Source organism: Palaemon carinicauda, chromosome 41, assembly GCF_036898095.1.
Source record: "Palaemon carinicauda isolate YSFRI2023 chromosome 41, ASM3689809v2, whole genome shotgun sequence".
Classification (NCBI taxonomy): Eukaryota; Metazoa; Arthropoda; class Malacostraca; order Decapoda; family Palaemonidae; genus Palaemon; species Palaemon carinicauda.
The window spans coordinates 44462494-44478888 of record NC_090765.1 but is presented as its reverse complement, the minus strand read 5'-3'; the positions used below and the strand labels follow the sequence as shown (position 1 = coordinate 44478888).

Here is a 16395-nt window from a genome sequence, read left to right as displayed (position 1 = left end):
CTATACATTATTAAAATTTATATGAAATACTAACAGCAAAGAGACATATTCTGTGGCTATTGAAAGGGGTAGTGCATACTGCTGAAAGAATGCATCTAGTTACATACCTTGAAAAAATATCAATACAAATGGTCCAATGGGATGAGAAAAGTGATCATATGGGACTGAAAAGGTAGAACGTAATATCCATGACTATTTTCTTTAGCCCTCAAGAAAAAATGAAAAACGTTTTGTGTTACTTTAGTGGTTTCCCAGCATCTTGTAGAGATATATAGTTTCTGAACCTAAATTCTAGTGAACCTAAGAAGAATGTTCAAAGGAGTAGAAACAACTAAGTTTCAATCCTTTAGTGTTCAGACTTGGGTATTTATCCAAGTAGAAGGATAAAACTTTTAACCACAGATATTGTGCACCTCCATAACCCTTGCTGGGGGCTTGGTATATCTTTAGCAGCAAAGATGAAATAGTTGAAAGTGTGATAGAAGTGGGGCAAATAAATTAAAGAATAATAAAGATTATAATGATCTTAGAAATATGGAAATGCATTTTTTCTTTTTAATACTTGCCGTAAGAAGAAGAAAAAAAAAAGACTTTTGGGAAATAAATGCTATCAGATGGCTCAAGTATCAAATAGAGTGACATAAGAGGCAGTCATAAGAATTACTCACAGGAACCTAAATGCAAACACACGAATATAATTTTTAAGAAGCCCTCAGAAAAGTTGATTTATGCAGCATAGATTTTCATCATCACCCCTACTATAATCAACTAGCCTAGTCTTCTCTGGATTTTCCCTGGGAATAAAAGTTAGTTTCTTTTAATTTGGACAGCAAACATAGAAACATATTTTTGCATATGAGAAACATCAAAGCATTCACACTCCTGACAAAAATTTCCTAAATCACAATTACCCCCCTTGAGACAAAAGTCAATACAGATCATGATCACCCTAACACTATTTCCTTTAACAGTATACAGAGTAATTACTAACAAATTCAGAAGAACACATCTTTAAAAGCAATAAACACCTAAATAATTCATCTGGAAAAAGGATCATCGCCAATCAACCACAGAACGAAACAGAGACTGAAAGACCAAAGATAAATTTAATATGGCATTCCCAAGCCACTGTTTATTGCTATTAGCAATAAGGAAGATAACAGGAAACAGGGAAATGTTTAGTTTTTGGAGGTAAACATCGTTATTAACCAAGCTTTGAGAGGAAAGCAATATGAACTTCAGGGGAGGCCCATAAGAATAATACCCAGTCAAAAAATTAACCATATAGAAACTGGAGACTTCCAAAAAATGTGTCAGTAAATATAACAACAGAAAGGGGTTAGTGGATTCTGCTGAAAGAATGACTATAAAAGCAGCATAAAAAGTATGTAGGATTACTAAGGGGAAAAGTTATATAAATAAATGTTGGAATAAAGATATAAAAAGGTCACGAGATAGACTTTAGGATATGGAAATGACCTTATTACTATAGGCCTTGTAATATGAAATACTGCAACTGCTATAATACCTGTAGGTGACAGATCTAATCCCTGATACTCTAGCAGTTAGCCATTATCAGGTGAATATAGAAAAAAAAGTTTATCAAGATTCTGTTAATCAAGGTTAAATTACATTTCTGAAAATGTATAGAAAGCTACTCTAAATAAATTCTAAAATAGTGAATGACCAATCATTATCACAAATTATCATGTCCTTACCTCACTTCCATTGCCTTGTGGTGTATAATGTTTATGACAGTACTCAAGGGCTTTTCCTATATCTCCCAAAATCATGGTATATATTGTTAAAGCCTGTTGATGTTTACCCAAACGACCAAGGAGTACAGTTCTTTCTCTGTGAAGCACTGTGGGATAAAAAATTTTAAAGCATAATTAATTTTTTCACTACAAGCCATTACTTTTCATTAGCCTTGTCTGAGCAAACTTTCAGATGATCCACATAAAAAAATTGGTTCAGTTCCATGAAGCAAATTCCACACATTCAGACCTCACAGCTCCTTTATTGGTTCTGTAACGAACAATATGGTTAGGTGGGGGGAATTCATATAAAAGTAACTGGTTTTGTGTAGATATTAAAGAAAAAATCATATAAGTTTCATCACAAATCCATTACTTCATAATACCTATACAGTAGCCTGAATAGCTATTTTGTTTAGAGGGCCTCTACATCTACTATTCCACAGAATAGATAAAATAGAGACCAAATAGAGCCAAGGAAACTTCAAGATAGAATCTGTGGTATCCAAAGTAATGAAGACCAACATTGGATAAAAAAGTCAACTTTTATTTGAAGTGATTAAACAGTAAAAGAGATGAGGATAGTGAATGTTACTACTCAACCTCCCATCTTATTTTATGGCTTAAACACTTGCTTGTCCTGTTGCTCATTAAGTGAAACGACATTTAAAGATTTATATTCTAAAATGGCCACTAAAAGTCAGAAAGGTTGAAACAGCCAAAATATTGTAATCTGTAACATTTAACAAAGACAATGATTGTACCCCTGCCCAAAATGTTCAGTTCTGAAGAAACTTGGGTCTTACTTTTACTTTATTCACCCTATAAATATGATAAAAGCTTTAGAATTTATAAAAAGTTTTCTGATTTGTGGGAAACTTGAATACTGTACACTTGAGTACTCATAGTACAATCTGGTATGAGGAAGAGCATCTTGGAACTAAAAATACTTTCTCCTAAGTAAGATTATCTAATAGTGCAATGCTCCATGACTAGGGAAAACTTCCCATTGGGTTATTGGATAGCCCCAGGGCCATTTTTCACTCTATTCTTGGTCTACTTTTCACATTTTTAGTGATAAACTGCAATTTTATGAACCTGTACAAGAGTAATACAGATGTTGTATGTGGTTTCCAGTTCCTATTTGGTTATTTCATATGGAAGAGTAGACTAGAAATCCACAAACCTTCGAGGAAGCCCTTGTGTTGCCTTCATTCCTACTAGTAGGAGAGAAATTCTGGTAGATCACAGGGAATATCGTAAATTTTATTATAAATGGGACCAATCTGAAGTTGTTTATTGTACCATTAAAAATTTCTCCTTACATTTTGACCTTTATCAGCACACTAACCGAGTCATCAATTAACCTTACTTCATTTGGTTTAGCATATACAAATAGGAGTAGCTATTTTTCCTGTACAGTTGGGTTCATTTAAGATTTTATCGTACCTTAATATGTTATTTTCCTTAGTAAAATAAATTTTTGAATATACTTACCCGGTGATCATGTAGCTGCAACTCTGTTGCCCGACAGAAAAAACCTACGGTCGGGATACGCCAGCGATCGCTATACAGGTGGGGGTGTACAACAACAGCGCCATCTGTCGAGTAGGTACTCAGGTACTTCTTGTCAACAAGAACCAATTTTCTCCTCGGTCCACTGGGTCTCTATGGGGAGGAAGGGAGGGTCCTTAAATTCATGATCACCGGGTAAGTATATTCAAAAATTTATTTTACTAAGGAAAATAACATTTTTCAATATTAATCTTACCCGGTGATCATGTAGCTGATTCACACCCAGGGGGGTGGGTGGAGACCAGCATACATGTTAACATTAGAAGCTAAGTATCCCGTATTTCATTTTAGCAGTTATTCAAAATAACAAACATAAAATAAATAAGTACCTGGTAAGGAAGTCGACTTGAACCATTACTCTGCCTTTTTAAGTACGTCTTCCTTACTGAGCCTCGCGATCCTCTTAGGATGCTGAGCGACTCCTAGGTGCTGAAGTATGAAGGGCTGCAACCCATACTAAAGGACCTCATCACAACCTCTAATCTAGGCGCTTCTCAAGAAAGAATTTGACCACCCGCCAAATCAACCAGGATGCGAAAGGCTTCTTAGCCTTCCGTACAACCCAAAAACAACAATAAAAAGCATTTCAAGAGAAAGATTAAAAAAGGTTATGGGATTATGGGAATGTAGTGGTTGAGCCCTCACCTACTACTGCACTCGCTGCTACGAATGGTCCCAGGGTGTAGCAGTTCTCGTAAAGAGACTGGACATCTTTAAGGTAAAATGATGCGAACACTGACTTGCTTCTCCAATAGGTTGCATCCATTACACTCTGCAGAGAACGGTTCTGTTTGAAGGCCACTGAAGTAGCGACAGCTCTAACTTCATGTGTCCTTACCTTCAGCAAAGCATGGTCTTCCTCATTCAGATGAGAATGGGCTTCTCTAATCAAAAGTCTGATGTAATAAGAAACTGCGTTCTTCGACATCGGTAAAGAAGGTTTCTTAATAGAACACCATAAAGCTTCTGATTGTCCTCGTAATGGCTTTGTACGTCTTAAATAGTACTTAAGAGCTCTTACTGGGCATAGTACTCTCTCTTGTTCGTTTCCAACCAAACTGGACAGGCTTGGAATCTCGAACGATTTGGGCCAAGGACGAGAAGGGAGCTCGTTTTTAGCTAAAAAACCAAGCTGTAAGGAACATGTAGCCGTTTCAGATGTAAAACCTATGTTCCTGCTGAAGGCGTGTATCTCACTGACTCTTTTAGCTGTTGCTAAGCAAACGAGGAAAAGAGTCTTCAAAGTGAGATCTTTAAAAGAGGCTGATTGAAGCGGTTCGAACCTTGCTGACATCAGGAACCTCAAAACCACGTCTAAGTTCCAACCTGGTGTGGCTAACCGACGCTCCTTTGAGGTCTCAAAAGACTTAAGGAGGTCCTGTAGATCTTTGTTGGTGGAAAGATCTAAGCCTCTGTGGCGGAAGACTGCTGCCAACATGCTTCTGTAACCTTTGATCGTAGGAGCTGATAGGGATCTTACATTCCTTAGGTGTAAAAGGAAGTCAGCTATCTGCGTTACAGAGGTACTGGTTGAGGAAACTGAATTCGCCTTGCAACAGCTTCAGAAGACTTCCCATTTTGACTGGTAGACCTTGAGAGTGGATGTCCTCCTTGCTCTGGCAATCGCTCTGGCTGCCTCCTTCGAAAAGCCTCTAGCTCTTGAGAGTCTTTCGATAGTCTGAAGGCAGTCAGACGAAGAGCGTGGAGGCTTGGGTGTACCTTCTTTACGTGCGGCTGACGCAGAAGGTCCACTCTTAGAGGAAGAGTCCTGGGAACGTCTACTAGCCATTGCAGTACCTCGGTGAACCATTCTCTCGCGGGCCAGAGGGGAGCAACCAACGTCAACCGTGTCCCTTCGTGAGAGGCGAACTTCTGCAGTACCTTGTTGACAATCTTGAACGGGGGGAACGCATACAGGTCTAGATGGGACCAATCCAGAAGAAAGGCATCTACGTGAACTGCTGCTGGGTCCGGAATCGGTGAGCAATAATTTGGGAGCCTCTTGGTCATCAAGGTAGCGAACAGATCTGTGGTGGGCTGACCCCACAGGGCCCATAGTCTGCTGCAAACATTCTTGTGAAGGGTCCACTCTGTAGGGATGACCTGACCCTTCCGGCTGAGGCGGTCTGCCATGACATTCATGTCGCCTTGAATGAACCTCGTTACAAGCGATATCTTTCGATCTCTTGACCAGGTGAGGAGGTCCCTTGCGATCTCGAACAACTTCCTCGAATGAGTCCCTCCTTGCTTGGAGATGTACGCCAAGGCTGTAGTGTTGTCGGAGTTCACCTCCACCCCCTTGCCTAGAAGGAGGGACTTGAAGCTTTTCAAGGCCAGATGAACTGCCAGTAGCTCCTTGCAGTTGATGTGTAGTGCTCTTTGATCCGGATTCCACGTGCCCGAGCATTCCCGACCGTCCAGTGTCGCACCCCAGCCCGTGTCCGATGCGTCCGAGAAGAGAAGGTGGTCGGGGGTCTGAACAGCCAGTGGTAGACCTTCCTTGAGAAGAATGCTGTTCTTCCACCAAGTCAGTGCAGACTTCATCTCTTCGGATATAGGAACTGAGACCGCTTCTAATGTCATGTCCTTTCTCCAGTGAGCAGCTAGGTGATACTGAAGGGGTCGGAGGTGGAGTCTCCCTAACGCGATGAACTGGTCCAGCGATGAAAGCGTCCCTATTAGACTCATCCACTGTCTGACTGAACATCGGTTCCTTTGCAGCATGCTCTGGATGCATTCTTGGGCTTGACTGATTCTGGGGGCCGACGGAAAAGCCCGAAAAGCTCGACTCTGAATCTCCATACCTAGATAGACTATAGTTTGGGATGGGACGAGTTGGGACTTTTCTATATTGACCAGGAGACCCAATTCCTTGGTCAGATCCATAGTCCATTTGAGATTCTCCAGACAGCGACGACTTGACGGAGCTCTTAAAAGCCAGTCGTCCAAATAGAGGGAGGCTCTGATGTCTGCCAAATGTAGGAATTTGGCAATATTCCTCATCAGTTTGGTAAACACTAGAGGTGCCGTGCTTAGGCCAAAGCACAGGGCTTGGAACTGGTAAACGACCTTCCCAAAGACGAACCTTAGGAAAGGTTGGGAGTCTGGATGGACGGGGACGTGAAAGTACGCGTCCTTTAGGTCTAACGAGACCATCCAGTCTTCCTTCCTGACCGATGCTAGCACCGACTTCGTCGTCTCCATGGTGAACGTCTGCTTGGTGACAAAGACATTGAGAGCACTGACGTCCAGCACCGGTCTCCACCCTCCTGTCTTCTTCGCTACTAAGAAGAGACGGTTGTAGAAGCCCGGGGATTGATGGTCCCGGACTATGACTACCGCTCCCTTTTGTAGCAAGAGAGACACCTCTTGCTGTAAAGCTAGCCTCTTGTCCTCCTCTCTGTACCTGGGAGAGAGGTCGAAGGGAGTAGTTGCTAGAGGGGGCTTGCGCAAGAATGGAATCCTGTACCCCTCTCTGAGCAACTTCACAGACTGTGCGTCTGCACCCCTGTTCTCCCAGGCCTGCCAGTAGTTCTTGAGCCTGGCTCCCACTGCTGTCTGGAGAGGTTGGCAGTCAGACTCTGCCTTTTGAGGACTTGGAACCCTTCTTCTTTTTGCCACGTTGACTATCGGCACGGGTACCTCCTCTGCTGGAGGTTCTGCCACGAAAGGGCGGAATGAACCTAGACGCTGGTGTATCCATCCTAGGTCTAGGCACGGAAGGTAAAGCTGTGACTTTACGTGCGGATGACGCCACCAGGTCATGGGTATCCTTCTGGATCAACGAGGCGGCAATCCCCTTGATCAGCTCTTCAGGAAAGAGACACTTGGAAAGCGGAGCAAACATCAACTCTGACTTCTGACATGGTGTGATCCCCGCCGACAAGAAGGAGCAAAGATGATCTCGCTTCTTAAGAACTCCAGACACGAACGAAGCCGCAAGCTCGCCAGACCCATCCCGAATGGCTTTGTCCATGCATGACATGATGAGCATGGCAGAGTCCTTATCCGAAGGGGAGGTCTTTCTGCTTAACGCTCCCAAACACCAGTCCAGGAAGTTGAAGATCTCAAACGCACGAAAAACTCCCTTCAAAAGATGGTCCATGTCCGAAAAGGTCCAGCAAATCTTGGAGCGTCTCATAGCCAGTCTGCGGGGAGAGTCTACCAGACTTGAGAAGTCGCCCTGGGCAGAGGCAGGAACTCCCAAGCCGAGATCTTCTCCCGTGGCATACCAGACGCTAGATTTGGAAGCAAGCTTGGTGGGGGGAAAGATGAAGGACGTCTTCCCAAGTTGCTTCTTGGCCTGCAACCACTCTCCCAGTACCCTTAAAGCTCTCTTGGAAGAGCGCGCGAGTACGAGCTTCGTAAAGGCAGGAGTTGCTGACTGCATGCCTAAAGCGAACTCAGAGGGAGGTGAGCGTGGGGCTGCAGACACAAACTGGTCCGGATACAACTCCCTAAACAAAGCAAGGACTTTCCTAAAGTCTAAGGAGGGAGGCGTAGTCTTGGGTTCGTCTATGTCGGAGTGTTGATCGTCCAAATGAGCAGCTTCGTCGTCATCAGATATTCCTTCATCCGAAAGCTGAGGAGGAAGCGGCAAAGGAGTAGAAGAAAGCTGAACGGCTGAATCCGGCAGCACGGGTGCATGTGTAGCTGCACTGGATCCAACATCATGCCGCTGCTGGTCAGTCTGAGAGCTGGCAACAACAAAAGCGGAGTGGAGGTGCGTGGTGGGGACTGCCGTGGGTTGCGGAGACTGCCGCATTGCGTCAAAACACGGCAGCTTGACAGCACCTTCCCACTGCTGATGCGGTAGCTCACGCATGTCAACGGAGGGTGCCGCATGTCGGCTAACGTCAACATGCGTCTGGCAGGGTCGACTGCGCATCGGTGGTGGAGCTCTCACAGCCGGAGTGTGGGAGCAGGCAGCCGCAGTGTCAGCTGAGCGCACAACCGTGGCAGGTTGTGGGTTAACGGGAGCAGCTTCAACCTTCTCAGCACGATACTCCTGCATGAAGGAAGCTAGCTGAGTCTGCATAGACTGCAGCAAAGACCACTTAGGGTCTACAGCGGATGGTGCAGCAACAGACAGAGTTATTGCCTGCTGCGGAACAACTCTACCTCTCTTGGGAGGTGTGCAGTCTTCGGAAGACTGCGGCGAGTCCGAACTGACCCAGTGGCTACACCTGGGCCGTTGGACTCGCTCGGAAGGGACCTTGCGCTTGAGAGGTCGTGAGACCTTGGTCCAGCGTTTCTGACAAGAAACTACTTCCGCAGACGAGGAATGAATGGGCTCACTCGTCTGGTTGTGGGTGGGATGATCTCTGCAAGATACGTCCGCAACCACTGAGGGTACATCTGTACGCTGATCAAGGCCTGTCGAACCCTTTGGTCCTTCGACATTGCTTCTCCCCTGGGCTTGGGAGCTTGCAAGAGGTCCCGGACTGGGAGGACGACTGGCACGAACAGATGCACCCTCATGCGTAACACTGACACTGACACTTTTCACAGCACTTGCACTCACTACACTTCCCACTGCACTTTTCTCCTTCAACTCTTTGACATAGGCCAAGAGTTGATTGCGGTCATTCGCTAATGACTCCACTCTGTCACCAAGAGCCTGAATGGCACGCATCATGTCCGCCATCGAGGGTTGCTGAGACCTAGTAGAAGGGTCGGGAGTCACCACTACAGGGGAAGGAATAGGTTGAGGGGCATGGGGAGAGGAAAAATCAAAAGAGCGAGACGAACTCCTCCTGATCCTATCCTTCTCTAGCCTACGTGCATTCTTAAGTTATTCATTAAAATCGAATTCCGAAAGCCCAGCGCATTCCTCACATCGATCTTCCAATTGACGGGATTTACCCCTACAATTGGAACAAACGGTGTGAGGATCTCTAGAGGCCTTCGGAAGACGCCTAGAACAGTCCCTAGCGCTACACTGCCTGTACTTGGGGACTTGAGTATGGTCAGACATCTTGAATTAGTCAAAGGGGGAAATCCAAAATCTATCCAAGTCGTCAACAAATAATCCAAATCTAATCAAAAAAAGCTTGATAAGGTAATGATAATAACTCCTGTACAGCGAAAGCTAAAATCTAGAGAGAATACATCACCAAAAAGCGTGAAATCAACTCCAGAAACAACAGCGTATCAAGTAGGTCTTGCCGGTGGCACGACAGAGAGAAAATTGGTTCTTGTTGACAAGAAGTACCTGAGTACCTACTCGACAGATGGCGCTGTTGTTGTACACCCCCAACTGTATAGCGATCGCTGGCGTATCCCGACCGTAGGTTTTTTCTGTCGGGCAACAGAGTTGCAGCTACATGATCACCGGGTAAGATTAATATTGAAAAATGATTAACAATATATCACACTAATATACCATCCCCACCCGTTCAGTTTTGTTTCATTGTATTTATAAAGTATCTCGTAACTATAAAACTAATGCAAATTTTTATGAAATAATTTATGTAGAGATATGATATTTTAATTATAAAATAAATTTTTGAATATACTTACCCGGTGAATATATAATAGCTGCTACTCAGCGGCTCGACAGAAAACACACTCAAAAAACTCGCGAGCGATCGCTATGAAGGTTGCGGGTGTGCCCACCAGCGCCAACTATCGGCTAGATACCACTCTTGCATGTAAACAAACCCTTCAATTCTTCTCGTCCCGCTGCGTCTCTATTGGGGAGGAAGGGAGGGCCTTTAATTTATATATTCACCGGGTAAGTATATTCAAAAATTTATTTTATAATTAAAATATCATTTTTAAATATTTAACTTAGCCGGTGAATATATAATAGCTGATTCACACCCAAGGCGGTGGGTAGAGACCAGAGTTAATTAAGTTTACAGCGTATAAGCTAAGAGTTTTTGACAGTTATCAATATAACAAAACCAAAATATATAGGTACCTGGTAAGGAAGTTGACTTAGACGATTACTCTGCCTTGTAAGTCTGTCTTCCTCACGAAGCCCAGCGATCCTCTTAGGATGCTGAAAGACTCCCAGGAGCTGAAGTATAAAGGGTTGCAACCCATACTAACAGGACCTCATCAAACCCTTAATCTGGGCGCTCTCAAGAAATGACTTTGACCACCCGCCAAATCAACCAGGATGCGAAAGGCTTCTTAGCCTTCCTTACAACCCATAAAACAATATTAAAAACATTTCAAGAGACAGATTAAAAAGGATATTGGAATTAGGGAAGTGTAGTGGTAGAACCCTCACCCACTACTGCACTCGCTGCTACGAATGGACCCAGTGTGTAGCAGTCCTCGTAAAGAGTCTGGACATCTTTCAAGTAGAATGACGAGAACACTGACTTGCTTCTCCAAAAAGTCGCGTCCATGATACTTTGCTGAGATCTATTTTGCTTGAAGGCCACGGAGGTTGCTATAGCTCTAATTTCGTGCGTCTTAACCTTAAGCAAAGATCGGTCTTCCTCACTCAAGTGGGAATGGGCTTCTCGTATTAAAAATCTGATAAAATATGACAAAGCATTCTTTGACATAGGTAAGGATGGTTTCTTAACCGAACACCATAACGCTTCAGATTTACCTCATAATGGCTTAGTACGAGCTAAATAGAACTTAAGAGCTCTAACGGGACATAACACTCTCTCCAGTTCGTTGCCTACGATCTCTGATAAGCAAGGAATATCAAAAGATTTAGGCCAAGGACGAGAAGGCAGTTCATTCTTGGCCAGGAAACCAAGTTGAAGAGAACAAGTGGCTTTTTCTGAAGAAAAGCCGATGTTCTTACTGAAGGCATGAAGTTCACTGACTTTTAGCCGAGGCCAAGCACACCAGGAAAAGAGTCTTAAGAGTGAGATCCTTCAGGGAGGCTGAATGTAATGGCTCAAACCTGTCTGACATGAGGAACCTTAGGACCACGTCTAAGTTCCATCCAGGAGTAGCCAAACGACGTTCCTTAGAGGTTTCAAAAGACTTAAGGAGATCTTGTAGATCTTTATCGTTGGAAAGATCTAAGCCTCTATGCCGGAAGACCGAAGCCAACATGCTCCTGTAGCCCTTGATCGTGGAAGCTGAAAGGGAGCGAACTTTTCTCAGGTGTAAGAGAAAATCAGCGATTTGGGCTACAGAGGTACTGGACGAGGATACAGATACTGACTTGCACCAGTTTCGGAAGACTTCCCACTTCGATTGGTATACTCTAATGGTAGAAGCTCTCCTCGCTCTTGCAATCGCACTGGCTGCCTCCTTCGAAAAACCTCTAGCTCTAGAGAGTCTTTCGATAGTCTGAAGGCAGTCAGACGAAGAGCGGGAAGGCTTTGGTGTACATTCTTTACGTGGGGCTGACGTAACAGGTCTACTCTTAGAGGAAGACTTCTTGGAAAGTCTACCAGCCATCGAAGTACCTTGGTGAACCATTCTCTCGCGGGCCAGAGGGGAGCAACTAACGTCAACCTTGTCCCTTCGTGAGAGGCGAACTTCTGCAGTACCTTGTTGACAATTTTGAATGGTGGGAATGCGTATAGGTCTAGATGAGACCAATCTAGAAGAAATGCGTCTATGTGTATTGCTGCTGGGTCTGGGACTGGAGAGCAATAGATTGGAAGTCTCTTGGTCATCGAGGTTGCAAAGAGGTCTATGGTGGGTTGACCCCAAGTCGCCCAAAGACTCTTGCACACGTCCTTGTGGAGGGTCCATTCCGTAGGAATTACCTGACCCCTCCGACTGAGGCAATCTGCTAAGACGTTCAAGTCGCCCTGGATTAACCTCGTTAACAGGGAGATGCCTCGATCTCTTGACCAAATGAGCAGGTCCCTTGCGATCTCGTACAGCGGCAGGGAGTGGGTGCCTCCTTGCTTGGAAATGTATGCCAAGGCTGTGGTATTGTCGGAGTTGATCTCCACCACCTTGTTTCGAAGGAGACTCTCGAAGTTCATCAAGGCCAGGTGGACTGCCAAAAGCTCCTTGCCGTTGATGTGCATGCTCCTCTGACTTGAGGTCCACTGACCTGAGCATTCCCGACCGTCCAGGGTCGCACCCCAACCCAAATCCGACACGTCCGAGAATAGAACGTGGTTTGGTTTCTGAACTGCTAGGGGAAGTCCCTCTCTTAGACTGATATTGTCGTTCCACCAATTCAGGCATGCCTTTACTGTTTCGGAGATCGGGATTGAGACCGTCTCTAACGTCTTGTCCTTTTTCCAGTGAAAAGCTAGATGGAACTGGAGAGGTCGAAGGTGTAGCCTTCCTAGCGAGACAAACTGCTCCAGGGATGATAGAGTTCCTACTAGACTCATCCAATTCCTGACTGAGCAACGTTCTCTCTTCAACATCAGTTGGATTATGAGCAGGGCTTGCTCTATTCGAGGGGCAGACGGAAAAGCCCGAAAAACTGGACTGCGAATCTCCATCCCTAAATACAGTATAGTTTGGGATGGAATCAGTTGGGAGTTTTCCATGTTGACCAAAAGTCCCAATTCCTTGGTCAGATCCAATGTCCAATGAAGATCCTGCAGACAGCGATGACTGGACGAGGCTTTGAGAAGCCAGTCGTCCAAGTAAAGGGAGGCTCGGATTCCCGATAAATGGAGGAATTTTGCAACATTCCTCATAAGCCTCGTAAACACGAGAGGAGCAGGACTTAGGCCAAAGCACAGGGCCCGAAACTGGTACACCACATTGTCGAAAACAAACCTCAGAAAAGGTTGGGAATCTGAGTGAATGGGGATGTGGAAGTATGCGTCCCTTAGGTCGAGAGAGACCATCCAGTCTCCCTTTCTGACCGCTGCTAAGACCGATTTCGTGGTCTCCATGGTGAACTTTGTCTTCGTCACAAAGACGTTTAGTGCACTGACGTCTAGCACCGGTCTCCAACCTCCTGTCTTCTTCGGTACTAGGAAGAGACGGTTGTAAAACCCCGGTGATTGAAGGTCCGAGACTTTCACCACCGCTCCCTTCTCTAGCAAAAGAGACACTTCTAGTTTCAGGGCTTGTCTCTTTGATTCCTCTCGGTATATGGGAGAGAGGTCGATGGGGGAAGTCGCTAGAGGAGGTTTGTGTACAAATGGAATTTTGTACCCCTCTCTGAGCAACCTCACAGATTGTTGGTCTGCGCCCCTCTTCTCCCAGGCTTGCCAGAAGTTCTTGAGCCTGGCACCTACTGCTGTCTGAGGCTGCGGGCAGTCAGACTCTGCCACGTGAGGACTTGGCTCCTCTCTTCTTTCCTCTCTTTCCCTCGGCACGAGTACTTCCCCTGCTGGGAGCTCTGCCACGAAAGGGCGGAATAAACCTGGACGCCGGAGTGTCTATCCTTGGTCTTGCAGAAAAGGATGTCGAAGGAGTCCCTTTGCGAGCAGAGGACGCAACCAAGTCATGGGTGTCCTTCTGCACGAGAGACAAAGCTATGTTCAGGGAACAAAAACTTCGATAAGGGAGCAAAGAGTAGTTCAGATCTTTGACAGGGAGTAACTCCTGCCGACAGAAAAGAGCAAAGGGACTCTCGCTTCTTAAGGACTCCTGAAGTAAAAGAGGAGGAGAGCTCATTGGAACCATCGCGGATGGCTTTATCCATGCAGGACATAATAAGTACGGAGACATCTCTATCAGCCGATGAGATTTTCCTACTTAAGGCTCCCAAACACCAGTCAAGGAAGTTGAAAACTTCAAAGGCTCTATAAATGCCTTTCAGCAGATGGTCAAGGTCCGAGGAGGACCAACTAATCTTCGAGCGTCTCATGGCTAGGCGGCGGGGAGAGTCTACAAGGCTTGAGAAGTCGCCCTGGGCAGAGGCAGGGACTCCCAAGCCGAGAACTTCTCCCGTGGCATACCAGACGCTCGATCTAGACGAGAGTTTAGATGGAGGGAAGGCAAAGGCCGTCTTCCCCAAACTCCTCTTGGTTTCCAACCAATCGCCTAAAAGCCGTAAAGCTCCCTTGGATGAGCGAGAGAGCACAAGTTTTGTAAAGGCTGGCATGTCAACAGGTACGCCTAGAACAAACTCAGACGGCGGCGAACGAGGAGCAACAGAGACGAAGTGATCGGGAAACAACTCCTTAAAAATTAACATGACTTTCTTAAAGTCCATTGATGGAGGAACTGTTCTGGGTTCAACTACATCTGAAGGATGATCCTCAGGCTGAGGGTCAGCAACGTCCTCATCTGAAGGCTCCTCATCTGACAACTGCTGAGAAACAAGCAAAGGGGTTGGCAATGCTTGACACGCAGCGTCCACACGCACTGGTGCATTAGTAGCGGACCAGGACGCAACGTCATGTAACTGCTTGACAGTCTGTGAACTGTCAACAACAACAGGTGCGTGAGGACGCACAGCGTCCACTCGAGACTGCTTTGACCGCCTAGTCTGAGCAGTCAAAACAACTCTAGACTGCGGTGGTTGACGCTCAGCGTCAAAACAAGTCAACTCCGATGGTTGGCGAACGTCCTGAACGTCAACAGGAGCATCAGCAAGTGGCCTAACGTCCAAATGCGGCTGAAAATCCACACGAGACCGCATCGAGTGAGGTTCTAAATAACTTGACTGACGTGACTTGGCTACGCCAACGTCAACAGGACGCACAAAAGTACGTTTGGGTGGCTGAAGGCCAGGATCTCGATGAGATAAACGGCTAGGCTCAACGGAAGCCTTATCGGCAGAATAGTCTTCCATAAGGGAGGCAAGCTTAGACTGCATGTCCTGCAGTATAACCCATTTAGGGTCCACGGGAATGGGTGCGGTAAACGACGGGGTTAACGTCTGAGACGGCACAACCTTGCCTTGCTTAGGCGGCGAGCAGTCATCCGATGACTGCAACGGGTCAGAACTGTCCCAATGACTACATCCAGGAAGCTGGACCTGTCCTGAAGGGACCGACTTCCGCTTAAGTGGCCTAGAAACCTTGCTCCACGGTTTCTTGCGCGAAAAGCCTTCGGAAGACGAGGAGAAAATGGGCTCTCTCGTCTTATGGTAGGGGCGATCTTGGTGAGATACGCCTGATACCATAGAGGGAACGTCTGTTCGCTGATCAAGGCCTCTCGAACCCATAAGTCGTACGACATTACTTCTCCCCTGGGCTTGGGAGCTTGCAAGAGGTCTCGGACTAGGTGAACGACAGGCACGAACAGACGAACCCTCGGTCGCAACACTGTTCACAACACTTTACGCACTAATCACTTTCCCACTATTTTCTGCTGTGGCACTCTGACACTTAAGCTCTTTCACGTCAGCCATGAGTTGATTACGATCAGTTGCTAACGCTTCAACTCTTTCCCCCAAGGCATGAATAGCACGTAACATGTCTTGCATAGATGGTTCCTGAGTGCTAGAAGGGGGGTTAGGAACAACCACTACAGGGGAAGGATTAGGTTCAGGGGCATGTGGAGAGGAAAAATCTACAGACCTAGATGAACTTCTCCTTACCCTATCTCTCTCTAGCCTACGTGCATACTTATCGTATTCGAGCCAATCGAATTCCGAAAGGCCCACGCATTCCTCACACCGATCTCCCAATTGACAGGTTTTACCCCCACAATTGGAACAAACAGTATGTGGGTCGAGAGAAGCCTTTGGAAGACGCCTATTACAGTCCCTAGCATTACACTTACGAAATCTAGGTACTTGTGAAGGGTCAGCCATTTTGAATTAGTCAAAGAAAGTCCAAAAAACAATCCAAGTCATCAACAATTAAATCTGATTCAATAAAGAGTTCAAGAGTTTAAGTTGAGGAAAAACACCTGCACTGCGAAAGCTCAAACCAAAATGAAGTACTTCACCAAATATGTTGAGAAAACTCCAGGTTCTACAGCGAGTATTGATACGTCTTGTCGTCAAGGTCGACAGAGAAGAATTGAAGGGTTTGTTTACATGCAAGAGTGGTATCTGGCCGATAGTTGGCGCTGGTGGGCACACCCGCAACCTTCATAGCGATCGCTCGCGAGTTTTTTGAGTGTGTTTTCTGTCGAGCCGCTGAGTAGCAGCTATTATATATTCACCGGCTAAGTTAAATATTTAAAATTGTGAATATCATACAAAGCTTTATAAAAAAGATGTCAACAAATCATATTTTAAAAGAATATTAAATTG

The 16395-nt window shown here is 45.6% G+C and overlaps 1 protein-coding gene across 4 annotated transcripts in view; it reads right to left on the bottom strand.

Moving 5' to 3' along the window:
* LOC137632568 (vam6/Vps39-like protein) overlaps positions 1–16395 on the bottom strand; it is a 91670-nt gene that overhangs the window by 17279 nt on the left and 57996 nt on the right. For all 4 annotated transcript variants that reach the window (XM_068364581.1, XM_068364582.1, XM_068364583.1 and 1 more), the window contains exon 15: positions 1719–1864. In XM_068364581.1, the coding sequence (XP_068220682.1) occupies positions 1719–1864 (146 nt within the window). The remainder of the gene's footprint in view (positions 1–1718; positions 1865–16395) is intronic.